We start from the raw sequence: 25,375 nt of genomic DNA, 5'->3' as shown, positions 1-25,375 counted from the left end.
CCGTTTGGACCGCTAAGGTTTTAGAGAAAATACTACTCGAAATATGATAGTTGATAATATTTTTGAATCGAAGATGATGATGTCACAATGCCATCATAAATAAATAAATAAAACCGCGTTTAATTTAAGCTGAGTTGTTAACTTAACTGAGTATGTAATGAGACAATGTAAACTTAATTTAGCAATAAATCAAAAAAGAAAAACGATAAAAAAAAACAATATTAAATGAAGAGAACTAACTAACAATCTGGGAAAGAGGTATTTTTTAATAAGAATTGCTGCACAGTCCTACAGCAAGTAAAGCAAATAAAATATCTTGACAGCTGCGTAACGGATGAGTCAAGTACTGCTGCTGTAAAGATTTGAAGTTACAGCTGAGAGTTCGTCTTATGGATGCTGTGTGTGCTCTACTCTCCTAGAGGATATGGACTTTGGACCATTACCAAAAAGATAACGAACGCCTTGAAAATTGTGATGCTTGACAAAATGAAGAAAGGCATGCTGGAGTATTTTGGCCATCTGATCAAAGGTAGGAAGTACCGACTACTACAAAATATTATGCAAGGCAAGGGACATGACTTACAATGGCAGGTGATAAGCTAAGACTATCGATGATGGTTACCAACGTCCTTGAAGGGCTTGATGTTACTTGATAGGAAAACGAATTAGAATCAACTTTCAAGTAGGAAATTTCCATTTGGTATATAATATTTAAGTATTTGATAACCAACCAACCAAACTTCCTCAAATATATTTTTCATTGTAGTAAATATTCTTGGTTTAAAATATTTCATTTTATAAATTGCAAATTCTACTTCTGAGATTGCATCACCTCTTGATTTTTGAAAGGAGTCCCTTGAAGATGATTCAAGAACTGATCGACCAGTGGAGGTCATAATGGAAGAGAGAGGTGGTATTGTGTGATCGACGATTAAAGGTCAAAGAAATCTCAGAAATTACTAAGCTTTCTGATACAAGTGTTCGTCGAATCCTGCACGATCATTTAGGTATGCATAAGGTTAGTGCAAGATGGGTTCCTAAAAACCTTACCGCTATTCAAAAACAACGCCGTATTTGAGTGTACGCGGTCTTTTTTGGATCTCTGTGGGTCGGAACCGAAGCCTGTGATAGAAACTGTTGTGAAGGGAGATAAAACTATGGTCCTCTATCATGACCGTCTATAAAAAAAGGAATCAATGGAGCGGCCTCGTAAAGGTGAAACGCCTCCAAGAAAATTCAGAGTCTGCCAGTCAACAAAGGATTTCTTTTGATATATTTTAAAGAAACAAATACTACTGTCAATGGTGGATATGACGCAACATTATTACATAAATTGCGAGACTGTGTGAAATGGAAACTGACCAGAGGCGTGCGTCCTTTGCACGATAATACACCGGTCCAGACTGCTGGTGTTGCACAAGCTGCCATTTTAGAGTGTTAGGTGTTAGGTTTTTGGATACAATATCAAAATTTTGTATGTGGTATAAGGATTCTTCTATTTTTACAAAACTAGATAAGGACCAAAAAAATGTCATGGCACAGCTTTTGTTTATATTTTCAATTTATTTAAGGGAATAAAAGAATATGTGCCATCATTTGTTTAGATTAAGTGTAGTTCCGTATTTTAAGTACCAGCAATTAACATGTTCATGCACTTCTTCAGATGGACGATTATTTGAGACTTTTGTTAATTATTAAGGGCTAAACTTAATGTTCTCTTTTGATTGTAATATAAAAGGAGAAGCAGACAACCAAACACACACTACAAAAAATATCCTACACAATTTTTTTATTCCTTCCATTTTCGAGATTCAAAGAAAAAGTTGCTAATGAATTTTTTTCTTCATCTAGAAGTACTTCTTTTACATTTTAAATTAAACCTGCATTCTGGATCACAAAGAGTACCTGCAGATAATATTAGATAGATAGATTTAGATAGATAACATTAATGCAAATAATGTATATATGTGGTTCGGTTTACCATCTTAATTAAATGTGTCTTTAATAATGATAGAAATTTATTTTTGCCAAAATTATTAATGTATCTTTAATAACACCTCTGAAAAAGCCCATTTTTAAAAGTATTTCTTGTTAGAGAAAAGTTTGGCTGACTCTCGATCTAGTGAATGCGCTAATTGTGCCGCGCGAGCCAACTGTCCGTCCGTAACCATGGCAACCGCCTTTGTTCGCGCCCCGCCGGAAAATTTGCCAGAGTCGGGATCTACATCGCGCAGACAATATACCGCCGCGAAGTACAACAACGCAAGTTGCACTTAGTACCTTTTTCTATTTATTTATTTTATGCATGTATTTGCCTATGGCTCAGAATAAAAGTTTACAATTACAACATTACCACCCTCTCACTATCAAACTAGGCCAAGATCAAACAAAACAAACTGGATAAAATGCAGTATATTTTTATAACGAATTGGTGTATGCCCAATCCAAAATGCTAAACATAAATATCAAAAATTTTAAAATTAAGTGATGAATTTGAATAATTTTTGTTTAAAAAAATTGAAATACTCAAACGAAGCATTTCGATTTGTTAAAAGAAACTTAGGATATGGAGAATTTGCCATTTTGAACTTAACCTATTTGAACCAAGCATTTAATTTTTTCCGCGTAACCAGTTGTTTCCGGAACCATTTTTAAATTTTTTTCTTCGCACTTCGCGTGACCAACGCTGAAATAACGTATTTTTAGATCGCTTTGGAAAATCAGACCACATAAATATGACGGTTTTTTTTTTTTCGCACCCATTTACATAAACCTAGGCAACGCGCGATCTCTAGACGGATAAGGCGACAGAGCGGTCCGGAGATTCCTGGCGCATCTCGGACGCTCAAATTGCCCCTACGCATGCGAATTGCGACGATCTTATAGTCACGAGCTTGCGAAAACGACCGCGAACGAGCTAAGTATCGATAAGAAACACCGATCGTTACTTAAAAATTAGCATAGAAATTTCCGTCGTGTACTTTTTTTGTTGTTGAATTTTTGCACGGCTTCTGGGGCCCTCCAGGTGTTAAAATTCAGGAAGAAAATTTTACTCAGGCACTGTCTGCTCTTGTCCATGCTGTTTTAGATACACAGCAGTATATCCTCAATTCCTTACATAATCAAAAGTGTCAAAGCGATCATCAGCATCAGCATGTTCATTCGTTCTTCGATATTTTTTTTTTGTCATGTTGGTACACATGTCCCTAATATATGTTCACAGTTTCAGCCAGTATGCGCGTTTACTTTTTTTGTGAGAGAGGAGTGTTAGATGTGTTTTGTATGCTTGCTGTCAAAAAAAAAAATGGAACAGCTTTGAGCAAAAAAAAAAATGTTTAGACCCTAGTTGTCCCAATGAAAGAGACTCCAGGATTACCAAGAGCGAAAAAAACATCATTGCCTGTGCTTAACTTTTTGACCACATTCACGCCTCAGCCACCATATTCAACGGATATGACCCCCCGAGACTTTTTCTTGTGCCGAAAACTCAAGCAACGATTGAGAAGATAAAGAAAAAATCGGATAAAAAAATTAAGAAACCTAAAATAAAATTCATGTTTTAAGGTAAGTAGGTAAGCAATTTCATCAGTTCTTAGAAATAATCTTCTCGATTAAGAAAACTTGATAAGATGTCTCGATCTAAGATAAAACGTTTGTACGTCATGGTGTTCCCGAGCGGTAAATCACGAATAAAACCTGACGTGCTGTGAAATCCGTGAAACTTTTGTGAAATATTGTGAAATCGGTGACCTCTCTAGTTTTGCATTTTTATTTTCCAGTTCACCTATTTAATTTATACATGTGAACCTGAAAAATAAAACAAGTGTATACAGGAAAACTACTTTAACGGAAACGTCGATTCCGAAGACAACAGACAGCAATTTAACACAGACAGAATGCGAACAAGACTTGGAAGATGATCAGGCACTAAGCGGGTTGATAAAGCGGTTTCAAACAACAATTGCGCATCTGTATAGCAACAAGCAAGAAAGGGTGAGGAGGAGCACCAAGAGGAAGAAGAAGATGAAAAATGAGACCAACATATTCAGTTAAGCTGCTAGAGAAACTTTTTATGTATCATGGGAAGGATGCCCTTCTCGAAGAAATGTCAAAAATACAATAAATGTGGTTCTTAAATATTTATATAAAATGTTCCTAAGTAAATGTTAAAATACATATTTTAACATCTACTTTACATACATACTACTACTGCCAAGAGAAAGAAGAAGATGAAGAAGTTGATCTGGGACCACCACCGACCATTCAACAAGCCCTGCTAGCGAAACTTTTTATGTACATGTACAACATTAAATGTTGTTCTTAAATATTTATAAAAAATGTTCCTAAGTAGATGTTAAATATGCATATTGTTATTTTTTAAGTGCATTACAAGTAATATGTAGAAAGAAATCCAAAAGTGTGAGTAAATATCTCGCTTGAAGACGTTTCAGCACGGGGTGCGAAACAAGTGCGAAACAATAAGAAAATTGTAATAGAATTCCTCCAAACGCCGTTCAATTTCGACATCAACTTTAAATTTCTACGCCGAGACGGCGGCCGGTCGTCGTCGCGTCGCGTTTCCCAACAAAGAGAAAACGAACGTAATAAATGTTATTAAATTTGTAATATTTTCCAGAAAAATTTGGGCCCGCCGAGAGAAAGCGGCGCAAAACATCATTAATTTGATCGAATTGATAATAATTCGGGACGCCGATTTCAGGAGGTTACGAATTATTAATAATAATAATTTAATATTATATTAATATTAATAATAATGTCGTCTTTTGGATGGGAGTTTCACCGATTCCGAATTATATGAGTATATAGGTATATATGAGTGTATGGGTCCCCGGCGAAGCAAAAATGTGAAATGAAGATTTTCAAATAATTTAGTGTCATCAGCATAAGCACTCACACGAGAATCAATGCTGGGGAGTAAATCCACGTTACACACTAAGAATAGCACTGGTCCCAGCACCGATCCCTGGTCATAAACTTATCTTGTATAATGGACAAAGTAATATGTCCAGCGCATTTCAAAAAAAGACTCCATTCAAAGGCTTTTAACAATCACATTCCTCCTCAAAAACAAACTTTGCGCATTTGGCCGGTTCGCTTTCCGTTCTTTTTGGCTATTCCAAAAAATACCTGGAACCGTTTGCCGAACCGAAAATTTGTTTCCATTACTAAGGCTTCCGATTCCTCAACCTCAGATGAACATACTTATTATTAAAAGGATTTCTCAATGGCCTTTCAAAGATAATGTCGGTTAATGGGTACTATAGAAAGGGGTAAACCCCAATTTAAAGAAAAATTGTCTGTTTTGAAAGGTTGGAGATCCAATTAGCCAATGTAATTTGGGAAACAGCCGCTCGAAAATTCTTCTTCCAGATATCTGTTAAGATGAATTGTTTTCCTCTATGTACTCACCTATACGCCACTGTAATAATTAATTTACACAAGAGACTGATAAGATTTTTGAGTGGCTAAGATCCCTGTACTGTTTCAAAATGAAGGACAAGTTTAATAGGCTAGCGACTAAGAACCAATTTGAACCATGCCACCAATAGCTGGAATATTTTGTCCTGTAGAATAAGAAAAAGTCTTATTAGAACCCCATCTTTTCTAGTTCTAGTTCAGATCTAGTTCTCTAAGGTTCAGCAAAGCCAGTACAACAATAAAGAATAGAATTACAATTTTATAGGTTACAGTCACATCGTCCTCGGTTGAATAAGGGTTGTTTTCAACTGGCAAGGCAAGACTGAGTGCTGAGTTTTTACGAAATAAATTTGAAAGTATCATCGATTGTGGTTAATAGACATCCAAACCACATTTCAAAGCATTAATAAAAATATTTGCATCTAATTGGTGTTTTGCAATTTTTGTCGCGCATAACGTTAAATTTTCGAAAACGGTGTTTAAAAAAGACACGAATCGTTACCATCTGTTTTATATATATGTTTGTGCGCGTCGATCCGATGGCAAAATCCTCAAATGTGAAGGTCGAAAACATTCACAAAACTCGTCGAGCGTGACATAATTTCCAGCCGACATTTTGAATCCGAAATCATTTTAAATAAATTCGTTAACGATACCCGGCGTACGTAGTTTTCTACTAATTTACTTGACGTATTAAGGTGCGTAGAAATTTCCACGGTGCGATATCGGTCAGTTAACCCGTTAACGACCATTAAAATCTACTAATTGATTTTCCCAAAAACAATAAACGCCAGTCAGACAAACATCGCAGGTTGAAAAGAAAAGATTCTTTCTGTACAGCGTATTCAATTTATCTCGATAACATTCTGATTTTGGCAGTAACTTTTTTGTTTTTAACGATATCAGGGTAAAACACTAATAATTTTCTGCGATCACAGGTCATATTTTTCTACACATTTTTCGTAAAATTTAATGATATAGTTCTTGGCATTGAATGATAGTTTTGGTTTGTCTGAGCTATTATCTTGATTCGGGTTTAAAGGCCGTCGTCGGTTGGAATTACTTCCTAACGTTTCGCTAGCACGAGTGGCGAGCTTCTTCAGAGGTCCTTCCATCTCCGATGTTGGACGTAGACTGACGATTTCTCCTGCGCAGGTTGTATTTATGCCGATTGGTGGTGGGCGGGGCTTGTTCCGCTTCGGTTGGTCTCGGGATATCGATCGGTACTGCTCGGGCGTTCCTAGGGATCGGGTTCCAGATTGTGTGGGTGTTTTTGTATCTCAATGGCTTCCCTGACTATCCGAATGACATTGTAAGGTTGCCCACCATCTTGCTTTTATTATTCGTGTTGATATATTTAGCGGGGCAAGGAGGCCCACCTCAAAAATTAACCAAAAAAATTTGTTTTTTCCTTATTATAATTATAATTTCTGGCTATTTATATATCTTTAAAAATCTTCAAAAATATCTTTACAAAACCCAACCATAAATAATTTATTGGATAATCCTATGGACTTAGTCTAAAGACAAGACAGAGTTTTCGAAAATCTTATAAATACCAATAAGAAATTTTGTAATCGATAGAAAAAAAAATTTTGAAAAATACTTTTTAATAAATTATTGTAATTGTTATATATAATATTATAAATAGGGACGAGTGGGGCACGACGCACGACGGCCAGAAGCTTCGCCAAAATTTGGGTAAATTTAGTTAAAGTTAGTCAAAAATATATCGACTTGATGGTTAAAAGCCACACCCGCCCCTGTATATCGTGCGATGTTGTGTTCTAAGAGACGCAAATAATGATATCCACTTAATTTTTGAATATATATGTCTATAACACCACAGTTACGCAATTTTAATGAGAATTACGTACCATATTGAATGCCTATACAAGGCGTTACATTTAATAAGATAACAAATAGGTCGAGATCTTCAAAACCTAACCCTACATTTTGTTTTTTTTTTATTAACCTTGATCTCTTTAAAAACCAAAAAGTTACAGCCCATCAAAACATCATCAAGATAAAATAAATACATGTACCTATACTACCTCGTATATTGGATTTTTATACGCACAAGATGTTTCGGGAACAATTAAAAATTAGAGAGACGACACTAATGAGCGGCGATTGGAGAGCGCAAAAAGACGTAACGGTTATATTCTCCTTAAATGGCCAAATCGGATTTGAAATAAGACAGACCATCTGTCGTTTCGCCGACGAAAATTTCAATGCGGTGGTTAATCGGAAACGATTAGCGAACCCGATCTCGTCCAGTCGTAGGGAGATGTTCGGCCGCCATGTGCAAGGCTCCGCCACCCTTATCCCTTATCTTAGAACTGAAGAAACAGAATCATAAGTGGGAGCAGATTTTACTTACCGTCTTGCACAATAATGGTTTTATTTGGAAGATGTTAAGTGACCGAAGTTCATTAAACAGGAAAAAAGTTACGATATTCCGAAAGTGGCATGGCATTCTTTTTCACGTGAAAAATTTTGCATCATTTACATTTTGTTATTTTAGTCGATTTCCTTTCATATATTCTTGGGACGTATAAAAAAAAGATATCAAAATATAATTACAGATTACATGAAGGAAAAGAAAATCGTCATTTTTTTTTCTCTGGCACTACTTGCCCTTCTAACAAAAGCTTTTTCAGTTTTCTGTAGATTGTAACATATTGACAATTGCCTGTTTTTAGTACAAGTGTTACTTTAGATTTCATCCCTAGTCCATTCGTATCAGACCATCGCGTGCTTAGGTCACGCTTAAAGCGTCATATTCGAAAATGAAGAACACCTAAGAGAAATGACGGGATAACAAGCGATGGCGTGACTCACTTGAAGATATTTTCCCATGTTCTTCCTGCCGACCGGTGTCCTGGAAGCGATACCCATGGAAGAATGCAGGTAGCTGCCCAACGGTTTACAGTAACCGTACCAATTATTGTCCGTCACTTTATCACTAGTACAGTCCGATTTATCACTACCCTCGTCAGCGCAACCGACGCGTTTAATCGCGTCCGAATGATAGAAAACGGGTTTCGGCTTGTTCAAGTCGCAACGCGAACGGTACAAATACGACGAGTTCCTCGACACATTTTTCGCGCTCACGTGCAAATTGCTGGTGCTAATCACCAGCTCGGTGTCCGGCAAGTTGGACAGCATCTTGTGGACGTTCGGCGATATGATGTCCAAGTTCTCGTTACTCTTGTTGATCGCTTTTTCAGGCGATCGTACCGATCGGTAAGCGAATCGGTTCGATCCCAACCTTTTCGGTCCCAGGACCTCGTCCGAGCTGAACTTTTTGCTAATTTCCTGCTCGGGGACGTTGCTCAGTATTTTCTGGACGCAAGGAGACAGATGCGCGAAATTGCCGAGCTGATGGGAACGTTTCGGCGTCGAAGTTTTCACACAGGCGTCGAAGTTAGTCTCTTTGATCGTCTCACCCAGGTAGGCGTCGAAAACGCCCATAATACTCGGCATCAAATCCGGCGATGGTCCTGCAAACAGGACGAATCATTGTATAGGGGTATTCCAAAAATATACCAAATAATAAAATTTTATATTTATTTATACTACGACCAAAAATATAATGCATTTATTGATTTGACGTTTTAAGACCTTCGCAGGACCGATCCCAACAGATGTTTATTCTGCATTAAGGAGGTCTTCCCTGTGATGGACCGTAACGAATATTTGTAGAAACTTTTATTTGAAACGTAAATGCAGAGTGTCAAATTTGATTAAGCAACGGGGTATTTTCGAAGAAGTAGAAGAGTTTATTTTAACATAAGGTGCGAGTTTAATCTAGATTACAGTGTGTTCGTATATATTTGACTATGATCTTTACAGTAAGTACGTATTTATGTACCTGATTCTCGAGCTTAGGCCCTGAGAGGCTGTTTTTACAAATGTTAAGAGTACCTGTACAACATTCTTCATCTTGTATTTTTGTGTCTTGTACATAGTTCTTCGATTTGTAAACAACAATAGATTATATTCGCGGTGCGTCATAAGAATACAGATACAGAATCTTACGATTTTTTGAATGATCCTGTTTTTTAACATTTTGAAATGTGGAGACCGTGGAATGAAGCACCAATTTAGAAGACGAACTACCTCAGCAAATAAAAAAAACGTATCCGTTTGTCTTCGGATGCTAAACAAATCGTTTTGAATGTTTACAATTTTATAAGGAATTCAGAAGGGAAAGTAGGTGCAGGAATAAAAACAAGTGACATGGAACGTAATAAATTGTTCGACGAAAAACATTGAAAAAATAAATTCCTAGGACGGTCCTGGAATGGTCACGGGGTTTTCTATAAGGAGCTGCGGTTTTGGAGTAATAAGTAGTAGATAAAATTAATAATAGGGTCGGTTGTAAAAGCACTATAATTATGGTCGAAGTATACAGACTTCTTTTACAACAAAGCACAAATTTTTCAAATCTAGGCAATTAAAAAACCTAAGTAAGTACGTAATCATAGAGTTGGCATTAGTGTAAACTAGTGGCGTTGACCAACTTATTTCAGATTTTTTTCAATTTGATGCCAGTCTGTGCTTCAGGTATACCACGTATAAGTAAAAAAAAATAAAATTTCTATTACATTTCTATTATTAAATAAAATTTTGCTCCATATATCCACAGACATAATAACCAATAATAACTAAAATCGGTGCATAGCGTAGCATTCTTTATCGTATTTTAAAAAATAATTCGGAATATGAGGAAAAAACACATCCAAATCTGCCATTGTTTATTTATTTCCGAGTTTATCTTTAATTTCAAAATTGCGCATTCCTTTTCAAGAATTTCATTTACTTTTTTAGCTCGATAACATCCTGACGACTCCCTAGCATTCCGACGTCACAAGTCGCGCCATTCAATACGGTCCCCACGCCCATGCATCAGTTCCTAAATGTTAATATTTAAAAAAAGGGGGTCATAAGCGTCCCAGATAATTATGTTTAGATATGACAGGCGCTACACAATAAAAATAAATAACATTACAATGCTCACGCGATCGAGATTAAGAAGGTTATTATTCCGGGTGTTGATTTAAAAAATATATATTCGACTATAACGTCGAATCTGATGGCCTTTGTCGGCTGTCCTATTTGTTATTCGTTTCGTTAAGGAACATGATACGAAAAGGTGCGACGTATACATCAAACGTAATGCCTTAATGTCGTGCATACCTACATAGAGGTACGCCAGTGTTGCAAAGTCTAAGTCTGCTCTGATTTTGAATTTTTTGAAAATTTTGATTAAAAATGTTTTAAAGTATGGTGCATTTTATTGATAAATAAAGACCTTGTCCGGCCCCCTTCTCAACAAGGAGCGTTTTTTGTTAAATTAATGAGATAATGATGTAAACAGAATCCGATGGTTCAAAGGGGGGGCAATTTTTATTATCTATTTAAAACGTCCTTGTAAAATGAATTGTGTGTGTGTGTGTGTGGTGTGTGTGTGGTGTGTGTGTGTGGTGTGTGTGTGGTGTGTGTGTGGTGTGTGTGTGGTGTGTGTGTGGTGTGTGGTGTGTGGTGTGTGTGTGTGTGTGTGTGTGTGTGTGTGTGTGTGTGCGCGGGACGAAACCAATTTGTTTGTACACCTTTTTACAAATTTATTTTTTCCAGTGTATAGTAAAAAAAATATGTCTTTTGGTTGGTTAGGAGATATCGGGTTTTATAAATTACAATTACATATACGCATTATTGGTAATTAATGCTAACAATTTTTAAGTATTTATAACATTTTTCCCCCCAATTAGTTTATAGAAAAAAAAAAAGAAAGATATATTATATTTTTTGAAATAAGAAGATCGTGGATTAATAAATTACGTATTCGGGCAAATTATTGGTAGTAATGTTAAAAAATTTTATGTACTTACTAAAGGTTAACACTTAAATATTTAATGTTTAAAAAGTGTATTGAGAACGCTCTCAGCAAACAACACAACAATGTCTTGACGAAAAAGCAATAAGATTTTTACGTTTTATAACGAATAAAAACTTTTATTACCATTTTTTTGTTTCATTTGTATTTATTCAAATAGGTGTATAGATAAAAAATATAAGATTTCTGAAGAATTATAAAGAAATAGTTTTGGCTTAATTTAAAATAACATTAATGTTGATAATTTTTTATAAAATATTTAGGTTTCTTGTATATTTCGATGCATGTATTCCAAAAAATATATGCGCATATATTCAGGTATTCCGGTCCTCGATGATGAGCAATCGGGGGACATCTACGCGGCTATTAAGAATTTCTATAAGTATTTATTGGCACACTTTGGCAAATATTAAATGAAAGTTTTTCTATGATCTCGTATAGAGTTTAATCTACAGTTTTTATAATACAAAAAAGTGGACTTTAGAATACCTAAATATATAAGGGTCCAGTAGAGAAACTAGTAAAGCCCTGTGCAGTTTTCTCATATTTTTAAAATAAATAAAAAAATTAAGTACATTTGCAATAAACCTTATCGTCTTTTATTATTTGCCGTTAAGAATGCCTAGCTAAAGCGGTACCTCACTTGAACGCGGCTTTCAAATTCGTAATTTAAATTTCGATCGACCTCCACACTAGTCTTGCAAAGACTTTCTCAATATATTTTTTTGTCTTCTTTTGTCGCAGTTTTGATTGGTAGCGGAAGAAAGTTATTCTTCTATTCTATTCGAATTTAAAGTACAAATGTTTCAATTTATTTTCTCCCCGCTGTATAATTCTTTAAGTTTTCAACGTCTGTCACGCAACATTTCAAAAATCATTTTTCAAAATTCCAAAACATATTGCCACGCTTCATTTTTTTAAAAGTAAGGCGGTAAAATTGGCGACCATTAGAACGCAAAACGCCCGTAAAACTAAGACAAGTAAAAAAAAAAACAAATTCTCTGATCAACTTTTCTTTATTCGGGGCACATTAATTTTCAATTTCACAAAAAAAAGTTATAATTTTTTTTTTTAAATTGAAATAGACATCCGGTACAAACATTCTAAACAACAACAACAAAACAACTAAATTTTGAATCTTTTGTCCAGCGTGAACTAAACATTTCTTAGTCCACCTCTGATAACTTATTTATGGCGATTTCAGAGCATTGTGCATCTAAATACACAATGCACTCTATATATAATAGTGAATGGTTTACCTATGCTCTGGTGCCTAATTCATCATTAGCAACAAGAATATATGCTAATTCAAAACATAATGACCAAAATTTGAAAATGAAGCTATATTGGAAATAGTAGTTTGTAGAATAATAATATCTATTACAATTTATTTATTTTCATATTTCATTTCATATTATTTTAACTTTTATGCAATTTATCTATACTGCCAACGACGTTACAGGAAGGCGTTAATTTTTTTTAATAAAGAAAAAAGTAAAAAAAAAAGCAGAGTGGGTTCGGGCAATTTAGCAAACAAAAAAAGCAGGACTTAACAAAAAGGAACAAGAAATATCACTTATTGAAAACAAAGCTGACTAACTGAACACTAATTAAGATGTCTGGAAATTAACAAATAATATTTTTTTAATGGTTTTTGGATTTTTGTTTCACAAAAAATCTACACTTTCACTTTGTCACACTATACCGGGTTAATAAAAATTACCGGAACGTTTACAGAACAGTATTGTCAGATTTATCAATTTTACGTCACACGTAGTAATTTTATTATTTTAAACAGAATAACCTATTTTCTCATAATTTTAAAAATGTGTTTTATTAATTAGTGCAACGTGGCAACACCGCCTTTTCAGTAGAAAGTACCGGAACGAGTAAATATTTTCAAAACAGTATTTATAATTATTATATATAATTAATAAAATTATGAAGTTTAACGTAAAAGCAGTAAATCCGACAACACCGTCCGACAGCAGGTATAGATTTTTTTGTTCCAGCTTTGGTAGTTTTGGAGCTATTTAACCGTTCCGATACTTTTTACTAACCCTTCATCTAGTGTTAAAGTAAAACTTTCACTTTGAGTATTGTTGAGTTAAGTATTATCAGGTGCTCGCGTTTAAGAAAGGAACCGATTGATATTCTATGGGCGTAGTGTTGCGTGGACTAATTTAATAAACGAGGTCACCGCAGAAGCGAAAATAGTCCGACTCCCACCGGCTTAATTGATCTTAGTATCGACGTTAGTCCAACGAATTCTGAACCCAATAAATACGCTAGACATTTCGACTAGTAGCTCGGTTTCCCGACGTTGATGACTTATCTTTAAGGCGGCAATTAACAAGTAGTAAAATCAAATCGCGGCCATAAATCGACTTTTAAAAATTTCCAAGAATGACCCGTGACTCATGCGACGGTGAATGAATGACAGCCGTCACGTGGTTTGTAGCGCCAAACCTGTTTTAAGTAGAATTTTAATCGGATAGGATCCGCCAGAATATCTTTTTTTAACGTCCGTTGGCAGTTACCGACGCCGATTTATAAACACAATCGACAAATGAATTGAAAGCAATAAAAAGTTAACCGGGCCAGCAGATGGCCGAAACAAAATAATTCAATTAAAAAAGCGCGCTAGACCGAATGAATGAGTTTCAGGGCCCGTAAAAATAAAATCATGGAAAGTTTTTATTTATTCTTTTGTAATTATTTATTTGAGATTATGTATTTACTTTTAGAAGCGAAATATATTTTCGTTATTGCTGCTGCTGAAATTGGTGGACTGTATTTTCGTTGGTTACTAACAAGACTCAACAAAAACATGGTCTACATTCGTTTACCGCTAACGTGCTTCTCCCTCTCCCTCGTGGCCGGCGCAGGGAACTAACTGAGTATGTTGGGTTGCATACCGCTCAAAACTAAACAATTTCACTTGCATTTTTTTTTAATGAACCGATGGCCTGAAATTAGAGGACAGACAATCGCAGCTATATATATAAAAGTATCAGATCTACCATTATCCTTAACAAACAAAGAAGATAATTTTAAACGAAGTCCTCGAGCAAAGAGCAACTCACCATCTGCAATCGGTGTCCCACATTTCAGGCAACTATAAAATTTCACAGATTTCGCAATTCTAAAAAAAATATGTTATGTGTAAAATTTATATAGTTATTAAATAAGAGCTACTAGAAATATAGAGCAATAATACAGAAACTAATGAAGCAACTATGAAAAAAAAAGAGAAGGTTCATTCAAAATACATTTTTAACCAATGACCCGGCAACAAAAAATATGGCCGCTGACAAATCGTCAATAAGTTTGGATGCGGAATTTTAATGGCAGTATTTTTTCAAAATATACCTAGAACTCGTTAAACGTTCTGGGAAAGTGTGTGAAAATCGCTGTTTAGAAAGAAAACGGCACAATATCCAGATTCGAGGCGTGCGCCAAGGATCAATACCCTCCTTGGGAAAACATCACTTTTTATGGTAGTACGACCACTACATTAGCCACATAGCTAGCGGCAGAAATTTCGCCTTGAGAGGCTATGATAAATGCCTTTAAATTTCACCCTTTAATCACTTTGCGCCACTTTCCAGAACATTCGAGGTATATTTTCAAAAAGTACTGCCCTAAAAAGGCTACACCTAAACAAAAACTTGGAGTATGATTGGCTGGTCCGAAATTATTCTTGCTGTTGGTTGAAAACGAGATTCCAAATGACCGCGCATGCGCATATTAAATTTTTACCTCAATATTTTTTCACCATTGCTTCAGGTATTCCTATTATTATCTGCATAGCTCTATGGGAGAAATTTTGTATTTCGTCGTAATGAAAAAAACCAGCCAAATAAAAATATAAATATAAAAATTTATGTTAAGTATTGTCAGTTCGTAATGTTAAATTAAAATCTAAACATCTAAACAAAATTCTCTGGATTACCATGAAGACACCACTGTTAAACACCAACTCTGTTAAACACATAGAAAAACAGAACAGTCCATATTGCAAATAGCAATTGGAACAGACGATGATAGCGATAGTGATACTGATATATTATGTGAATAATTTTAAGTAATTTAAGTAGATAATAAAAATAAATTGTAATTTTATTTTACATAAAAAAATAAATATTGTTTAGTATCTTTCCTAACAAAACCCCAAATAACTAAATTCTAAGCAAAGTACGGACCTGTTCGGCCATATTTCATTCTTACAGCTTGGTCGGATCTTTCCTTAATTCGTATCAGTTAGTCACGTCCTTATATCTATGAACAGACTTTACAAAGTGATACGGAGCATTTACACAGCTGAAATTTTTGTATTCAATGTTTTCACAAATTTTACAGGGTGTTCGGTATATTTTGTTCTATATTAAAAAATGTGGTGGGCCGGTAGAAGTCCCTTCCCGCACTAATTATATCTAAATGGAGGGGCCTGGGGGAACTTTATGGTATCTGTGGATAGACCTCATTTTAATTATTTTTGTTTTTTTTTTGTTAACTGCATACAACAAGTACTATAAACTCGATACATTATGCCACCCACCTGCGAGAGTAGTTATTTAATGAAGAACTATAAAGTCTTATGAACATTTACATTTAAAATTATTGAAATTATTTAGCAATATATATTTTTAAAACAAATGTTTTTTTAAAGACGATTTAATCGAAAGTCTCCTGAAACAAAATACGATATGATCTCACTAAGATTTCGGAAGACGTTCAGATAGTTTAGACGTATTTAAGGAACATGGACAGAAAAAATGCAACTACGGCTTTACGTCTTTGCAAATTCGTGAAAATCAAAAGAAAAAAGGCAGACAAAACATGGATTCAGGAAAATAATAAATATGGGTTTGTTTAGAGAACTTCCTTTATTTATAGTGGTTGTACAGCTTAGAAGCTTTTATATGACATACATATCTGTTACTGCGTTTTGGTGACGAATAGACTTTAAACAGTATAGGATAAAGCTTGCATCCTAACGTTTGCATGTTTGGGAGTGTTTGTTTTGGCAATTTTTGACAATGGAAGCTAGAGGCTCTTAGTTTCAACACTCAAAAAACGTTGGGTTCCGATAGTATTCGAAATGCAACATCGCATGAACCATTGAACGGATATGAAATCGGAGCGGTTTTTTGTTTTTGAAATTTCCCGAACGCGATCGTTTAATTCGGAGATCCGACGTTTCTCTACATACGCGACATGCGAAGGCGGTTTCTAAATAAACAGAGCAAGTACAGCGCAGATATCCGAAGATTTTATCAATTAAATTACCAATTATAAAGTGTATTCCAATAATCATTAGAATCGCTTGGTTTGCTCGATCGGTGCCGTTAAATCATATTTCTTTTCCACGTCCGGTAGCGGCGACTTTCAGTGATCGTTACTATTATTGATGACCGGCCAAAAGGGAGCAGAGAGGTACTGTCCCTACTTTTACCATGGCCGAAAGAGTCTTAAAGACAACACAAATAAAACGTGCAATAAATTGAATAAAAATAAAAATATTAAAACACATACTGAATGGAACATCAATATTTGGAATGGGTGTCGAAAAGTCTCTCTTAATCTCTTAATCTCTACTTAAACAACAAAAAATTGTTTTAGAAGCCGCAAGCTGCAAATTTTCAGGAGTATTCTGATGCGGACATATTTTTTAAATGTTAAAATTCCCCTTCTCTAAATTTACAGTTTTTTTTGGTCTCGAACTCCCAATATTCTGATATAAAAAAAACAATGAATTCTAGAACATGTTACATTATAGTTAAGTTTTTCACTTCGACAGATAAATGCCATTCATTTTGTAAAAGCGTCAGAACCCGTACCGACATAGAAATATTTTTTAAATACCGTAAATCATCGTCTTGAAAATTCATTTAACAGATCAACCCTAATCCAAATGTAAGAGCGTGTTCCCGTGCCCAACTCCCTATCTATTGTGAGATGGAAAAGATAAAACAATCATGCCTCCTCAGCTAAAAAATGTAACTGTAAAAATCTTTTGAAAATTTCACGTTGCAAGTGATTTCATAACGTTTCATTTTCCCGACTTTCTATCCTGTTACTTACTGCCAAAGAATCGCTATGTTAGATATTCAGGGTCTATCTATTTCACATTGAACGACAATGTTATTCATTCTGTAAATCATTGTCAGTTCAATGAAGGACAGGCCGTAACTAACAAAAACCAACCGTCTTGCTTCTTTGCACTGATTTAAAAAAAAAGGCAATGGTGGAGAAAATTCATTTCGATGGTTTAAAATCTAACCAAAACCAAAAAACGACCAAAGTTGACTGTCAATCTTTGTCCAACTTTTCGTGATTATAAATCGAACGCCAAACCAAAACTGGCAACATTGCGACGAGGGCCATTTTGCAGTCCAGATATAAATGTCAACGTTACTTTAAATATTCCAGCAAAAAATTATAAACAGGTAAGATAAAGTAAAAAAATTAATAAAATTTCCTTAAATTTCGCGATCCGTCCCTGCACGGTGTTTACGGATTTGCGCGGCAATAATTCCATTTTATCGACCGTTTGCGATTTTAACTCTCGTTTAACGTTTCCGAGCTTAACAATTTATAAACCGTCACTTGTCACTGGCAATTAAATTCTAATATTTATTCCGCAACGACGACAGACGTAAAAATCTATGACGGCGCCACCAGCCGATTGCCTTAAAAATACCCCGAGCAAGAAAGAGATCGAGTGGTATTTTGTTTTAAGCGCGGTTCGACTAAAACCTCTTTGTTCATGTAAAATTTTACAGGACGAAGCACCAGATAACACAGGTCGACAGTGATTTTGATGTTTGAAAGTTTATTTATATTATTTTTGCGGACCATTTTTCTAAAAAACTATCTTTTTATAACGCTCTACATGATATTAATATACATACCTATGCCATGAAGAGGTTTGTTCCATGTTGGGCATCATTTTTAAATGAATTGATTTTTATGAAAATAAATGTGATTTGGCAACACTGGATAATATCCGAACTATAACACACACACTGTTCCGTTTGAGTGGAAGCATTAAGAAACTGGCAAAACGGTAGGAAGAAATGTTGAAGCGTTGGTGTTGCTATGGTATGGTGAGAGCCTGGGATTCACGGTGACAAATGTTAATAAAAAACAAATTGCGTCTCTCAATCTTGCAATGTTGACTCTTTTATTCGACCAGTTCCTCATGGACCTATCGCCCTAAAAGAAATAGAAAACATCATATCAGAGTAATCTAATTCCGACCCAGATGACTTTGCTTATATTTTAGAATGGCCCTCTAGAACAAGTCTTACAACTGGTAGCAAAGTGGTATTAAGAGATTGCTTAGTTGGCCCCAAAAAAGTTTTACTGCCCCCTCTTCATATCAAACTTGGCTTGATGAAGCAAAGTTAAAGTCCTAGACAAAAATGGACAGCATTTCAAACATTTATGCAAGAAATTTGCAGCCATATTTGATGCCAAGACAAAAAGAAAGTATTTTTGTTGAGCCGCAGATAAGAACATTATGCAAGGACAAGGATCAAAGTCGAGGGAAGCGCCTGGGTTACGTTAAAGACGTAATTGGGAACTTTAAGGACGAAAACTAAGGAAGCATTGTTCAAAATATTTTGCAACAGTTTCATCGTTAGAGCCCTATAGACTCGCGGATTTTTCCTTGGTAGAAGAACTCCATATAAAAGAACAATATTCAAGTAAATTCCCAACAAATGATGTATACGTTGTCTTAACCCATTTTGTCCCAGTGCTATACTATGATTTTTTTTGTCACGTGAATGCACCACTGGTTTTATCTGTGAAACAAAACTTTGTTATTGCAAGTCTAGACAAGTCAGCCCATGTAAAATAAACATCCAACAATTAGCAAGTCCTTTAGTATTAGTTTGTGCCTTGTGCAGTGAAGGTTACAGTTCGTAAAATATGACATTTCCGAGGTATTTGACTCAGAGGCGGCTATGGAGGAGATCGTGATGAATGAGGACAATACCAATGAAAGTCGTAAGTATTGTAGCATTCTATTCCTCGAAAATTTATGCTAAAAATAACGTGAAAAAATATTTACAGAACATATTGACCCGGTCTATATTCCACCCGACGTGGATACCGTGACTGACGAAGAAGATATGAACGATAACATAAATCTACAAGAGTACCAAACGTACGGAACCAACCGATGTAGTTGGAACTAACCAAAACTAATGAAAAGTGCTCAAAACTGGAAATGTTAGAAACGTGTTATGATTTCACGAAAATTTTAAGGATTTCAGAAATCAACAATTTCAAAGAGCAGATACACGAAATTTCAAGCGTGATTTGCCGCCTATATTTTGCTGAAGGTTGGATTTATTAATAATTTCGTAGTTCAATGAGAACACGCACCTAATTAACTTAGGATGACAAACATCCGTGACTTCGATGTACTGATGTACGATATATTCCAACATCGGTCAAATATTGCAAATAGATACTTCAAATTTTAGAAATTGGATTACGCTGCGACCATGTTTGTCTCTAAACGAACCTCGAGAATAAAAAAGGCGACGAGAAAACCACTAATACAGCATCTCCTTGAAACTCAATATGGCATCTCCAATTACGTTATACACGCGCAGTGTTGCGTACTCGTTTCATCTATAGAGCAATACATCCATCCCGTAGAACACCAAAATTGTGATCCCTAGGACGAGGTAAAAAAAAACGACTTGGCAACGCGGCCCGCAACAACGTCGCATTGTGTCTACTGGCGTGCACACACATGCGGTGCAGCCTTTCCGATGCATTCCGTTAATAAAAACAAACCGAGAAGGAGGAACGTTATTCAATTTTCAACTGTGAATTAACGAGAAGTCATAAAGAAAATTACTATATACAGGAAGCGCAAAAAATGCCCCGTATTTGTTATTTTTATCCTTCTGCCGCGACTCCGCGCGAGTTTACGAGTAATTTTATACGGGGTCAGGCAACCAAATAAATCCTGGCATCCTGCGGCATCTGTAGAAAATTACACGGCCAGCAAAATGGACATAGGACATAGAACAAGGTTTGATCCGAGTCCGATAATTAGCTAGGATTTAGTATCTAGATTTCACACAATGGATTTTGAAAAATAGACAAGCTTTTTAATGGCGTGAAACCTTTTTTTAAAACCATCATGTAATTTTAAATTTTCTTTCAGATTATAAGATGTAGGGCTCCATATGAGCAAAAAAAAATCCGCAGCTCCTCTGGATGAAGAAAATTACTTATAAATAAAAAGAAAAACATTGACAAACCTTTAAGAAAGCATTTTTATTACATATAACTACTAAATTTCGTCTTTAATCAATCACCAATGCATCAAGCAACATGGCCGCTGACAGATCGTAAATAAGTTGGGATGCAGCATTTTGTGTCAGTATTTTTATATGGCAAAAGAAAGTTAAGTGCGTGGTTATTTATTTTCATTTAGAAAGCAAATAAAGCAAAGGGCATATTAGTGGGCGACAAGAAAATATAACCATCTGAGTCGCATTTTTACCGTTTTAGGTTCGCTATATTATCTAATAGGTTTTTAATCAATATCTAGGTATGTCATTCTTTGGACCTTAATGTATCTACACTTGAATGTTATTTATATAGCTTAAAACCCTTGTTGGAACCATTGCAACATTATAGATCGATGTGAAAATAAACAATTTTGGCCTTTTCTACATCTATTTGTGAATTCAAAACAATTGTTGACAAGAGGAAAAATTACAATTTATGGAATAAGTAATAAATGTGATATTCCTATTATGTTATGTACATATATAAATATAAAATAATCGGTAGCGGGATTACAAAATAAGAAAGTCGAACGTTTCATGCTCCAATAAAATCCTCTCAAACAAAGTAGTTTTAGGAGAATTAATTGATACCGGGTAATTGGTAGTATGCGCGCCTATTTTCGCAATGCACGTGAATTTTTTTAAACATTTTATTCGTTTGAGTTCGAGTATGGTACGACCAAAAATATAGCGCATTAATTGCTTTGACGTTTTAAGAATTTTACAGTACCTTAATCGCGGACCTTCGCAGGACCGTGGTAAAATAATAATAGGAACTTGAATTTTTTATTTTAAACTTAAATGGACGGTTTTAAGTTTGATTAAGCATTGATGCTGCGAGGTATTTTTGAATAAGTAGAAGCATTTATTTTAACATCAGGTGATATGGAGAGTATGGAGGTATTTGAATGTGATCCTTCCAGTAAGTACGTATTTATGTATCTGTTCCTAAGCGTTGACCTAGAACGTAATAAATTGTTACTTAGAACTAAATTTTTTATGTATATGTTTCAAGAATTGCTAGGCGAAAAAGATTAAGTAGGTAGATAAATTTAAAGGACGTTCCTTGATCGGTTACGGCTAAAGGTTTGCTCCGCAGGGTGTCCTATGAGGGGATGCGGTTTTGGAGTAATAAACAGTAGGCAAAGTTAAGACGGGGTCGGTTGTAAAAGCACTATAATTCTGGTCGAAGTATAACTTCCCTGCTTGTACCCCTCTCCCCGCCGTCGCAATGACGGCGTAATACGCGCGGAAAATAAGCAACTGGATTGCGATAATTATTTACAAGTTAAATAGGTAATAAATTCTAGTCGTTACTTACAAGGCATAAATAATTACAGTTCGTAAAGGTTATCTTCGACGGACGAACAAAAAAAAAGCCGTCGCTTTGTAATTTCGCTAAACATTCCAGAAAAACCCTAGTCAAATCAATTATGCATATTATACTTGTGTGTGTGTATGTGTGTGTGTGTGTGTGTAACGCGGTGAATAAAAAGTTATTTACTTGGATCTACCAACAACCTGAATAGAATATCCACAAACACAAATTATCGAACGCAGTATTAGTAATTGGTTCTGCGCAGTCAATATAGACAGGTGAAAATTTAAAACGGACCATGTGCGAATAAGATTAAGCTCTTAACCTATACGAGGTGTGCTCAAAAAGTGAGGTGGATTTTAAGTTTAATCAAAAAGTATTCGTTCATCAAAATAAATTGTTGTCGCCTTCAAAGTACTTTTCTTATTACTTGCATTCAAATAGTTCAAGACATTTTTTTCTGATTTTTTTTTATAAATACTTCAAAAGGATGAAATGAGGTCTGTGAAATCCGTGAAATATTGGTGAAATCATACATTATTTGTAAAATTTTGTTTTTCTTTAATCCAAAATGATTGGGTTTGTTTCATTTGTATTTTTTGTTCTTCCTTGATATTTTTAGGGCTACAAGGTATAAGGCATAAGATATTTGGCTTTAATTGTATGTTTTTTATAGAAATTATTGTTATGCAATGCAACACGTTTGGTAAACTTTTTAAATCACTCATTACATACTCGCTCCGCTCGTGCCAAATGCCGTTTACCACACTTGTTGCATAATATAGAATTGTGTGAAATCTGGTGCGCCAATTTTGGTTTTTGATTTGAAATTCAGACTAGTTTTCCAAAAATTGTAACATATCTCCGAAATTCTGACATTTCTTAAAACATTGTTAAATTAAAAACTAAAATTTTGGTGGCTTGCGATATGATTTCAGTTTTTTTCCAACCATTGGGTGAAACAACAAAAAAGGAACAAACTCGGTCTCAAAAAGTGCCACTTTCGTTTACGTTTTTCGATTGGTCTTATTAAGTCACTTGCTGACAAACTGATTTTTAAGGTAGCGCAAACCCAATAGCGCCATAACGGTCCTTGGTCTTCTTAAACAGAAAAAACTGTCAAACGACTTTAACTACGTAAATGCCGATAAACCTGGTCGCCACTTATAGTTTGCAACAACCTTTAAGAGGGCATTACGTTGGTAATAAAAATTACTACTTTTGTTATTGCTAAATTTTATTGAGTTTACACTTTTTACGTGCTGGCTTGTGTCAAATTATTAATTACGTAATTAATACATTTCTGGGGACCTTGACTTTGTGTCTGCGGAGAAATTTTATTATCGTTCCGATTGGTTGCGACTGAAATTACGATGTTTGACCCCACAGATAACGTTGCGATGCGCCTTACTTCTTCAAAATTTACGAGCGTTATCGCTTCTCGAAATTTTTATATTTTCGAAAGGAGAACATCCTCCCGGCCGGTCCCTCGTAAACATTTACATAATAATTTGTGATGATGGGTCGTAAAAATATATTTAGTAGATTATAGTTCTTGCTTAACGTGACGACGCAAGAATACGGTGGGGGCCGGTTCGTTGATAAAGCCCGGATTTACGCTGTTGCTATTTTGGCGACAACAATAAATTACTCAACTACGTAAGATAAAAATAATCCCCCATCTAACGGATAACGGCATTAGTCAACTCGTTAGGGAGTTTACCCGTTTTCCTCTAAAATCCATATTTTAGGTAATGGCTCTGTGAAGCTTTGTCGCCCACAAAAACTACCATTAAAATTTGTTACGCAATCCAATTAAATAGCGGCAAAAGTAAACGTCAAGGACAGAGATGCGCGCTATAACCGAACGCAAATTTTAACGGAGATATACAGAGTGTTTAAAGTACGTCGCCAAGCATTTGGGGTGCCGTCGAGTGATTTTTACGAAACTAAACAAATAGTACACATACAAATACATAGTTTTCGATTTTTCACATTATAGCATATTATGCAACAAGTGCGGTAAACGGCATTTGACTCACGAGTTTATTTGACACGAGCGGAGCGAATATTTAATAAACGAGTGAGTCAAAAAGTTTACCGAACGCGTTGCATACTATACTTTTTCTACGACCGTTAGTTTTTGGGTACATTTTCGCAAAACAACATGAATTTCACTGACATGACCGTCAAAATTCAAAGCGTGGGAAATATCTCGGAAAATATCAGATTGCTCCCAAATCCGTGCGGTAAAATCCCGGAAATGTCCGAAGTGGCTCGAACTCGTGGGAAACGAAACTGACGTGGTAAAGTGACGCTTCCAGCACGCTAGATCGATGGGTAAAAATAACATTCTTTAACCACAACCTTAAAATTTCATCTCCAGAACGGGGGGAACAGATAAAAAGTGGCAAAAATCTTCGGGTGGCGCCAAAAAAAAAGTTTTCGGCGACGTCTTAAGGAAGATAGAAGATAGAAGACGGTTTCCCTTAGAACTGCATTAGAAAAATCACCGCCTCATTTGTGGCCACGCACTTAAAACACATCTAAATAACTAAAAGTAGATGAGAAAATCGCATCTTATCGACGACTCTTAAGTATTTAAGTTAAACGGCAGACGTTTCGCTATTCGAATACTCACGCCGCGCCCGGCCATTTTCCCCGGCACCACTTTACACGATACAGAAAACCGCGAAACACAACGTCGTTCCCTCTGTGCGAAAGACACACCTACCCTTCGGACCTGCGTCGTCGGCGCCTCTCTTAGCGTGCATCCCTTCCTGCGCGGTTCTTTGACATCGGGCGCTAAAAATAACCGCGACCCGGGGCAGCACCAGCGGCACCACTTCGAAACCGTCACGGCAAGATCGCAAAATAAACAGGCGGCACCGAAGGACCGCCGCCCGAGCCTGCTGCGAAAGATGAAACGATTGCGGCGCGTACGCGGGAAAGGCCAACTTGGACTGAAATTGTTGTTGTCGCTTAGAGTAAAAACGCTCAGAACCGCGGCGGCCGCTACGATCGCAGCGCCGCCTATGCGGACGGGAGAGAATTTACGAGGATAGATTGCTCTCATCGACGCCTGCTTGATTGGATGGATGTATGTGTAATCCGACACACGATAAATGGTCATGACGTGCCTAGCCTGTCATAAACGGAAGGCTATTTTCACTCAATAAACTGAGCAATAAACCAATAAAAAGCCGATTCAGAGGAAGCAGGAAAAGAATTTGTCAGTGTCATCGACGGAATAATATAGTTTTATCCGCACTTTGCGCCATTTTTAACTGTGTCTAGGCTTGTTGCCACAAATTCCGCATCCAAACTTGCTGACGATTTGTCAGCGGTCCAATGTTGGTTTTCGAATGACTTAACTTTCTTAAATTGCTT

General features: G+C 35.8%; 1 protein-coding gene across 4 annotated transcripts in view; it reads right to left on the bottom strand.

Moving 5' to 3' along the window:
* Positions 1-25,375, bottom strand: part of LOC132697864 (uncharacterized) — a 189,367-nt gene that overhangs the window by 43,815 nt on the left and 120,177 nt on the right. For 2 of the 4 annotated variants that reach the window (XM_060663577.1, XM_060663579.1), the window contains exon 2: positions 8,284-8,945. In XM_060663577.1, coding sequence (XP_060519560.1) covers positions 8,284-8,945 — 662 coding nt within the window. Of the gene's footprint in view, positions 1-8,283; positions 8,946-24,626; positions 24,642-24,719; positions 24,908-25,375 lie in introns of those variants that run through there. The other 2 variants (XM_060663578.1, XM_060663580.1) reach the window with 2 other exon arrangements.

Source organism: Cylas formicarius, unplaced genomic scaffold (genome assembly GCF_029955315.1).
Source record: "Cylas formicarius isolate icCylForm1 unplaced genomic scaffold, icCylForm1.1 PGA_scaffold_2__14_contigs__length_35257938, whole genome shotgun sequence".
Taxonomy (NCBI): Eukaryota; Metazoa; Arthropoda; class Insecta; order Coleoptera; family Brentidae; genus Cylas; species Cylas formicarius.
Note: the sequence above shows the minus strand (reverse complement) of the source record. Positions and strands in the feature narration are given on the sequence as shown.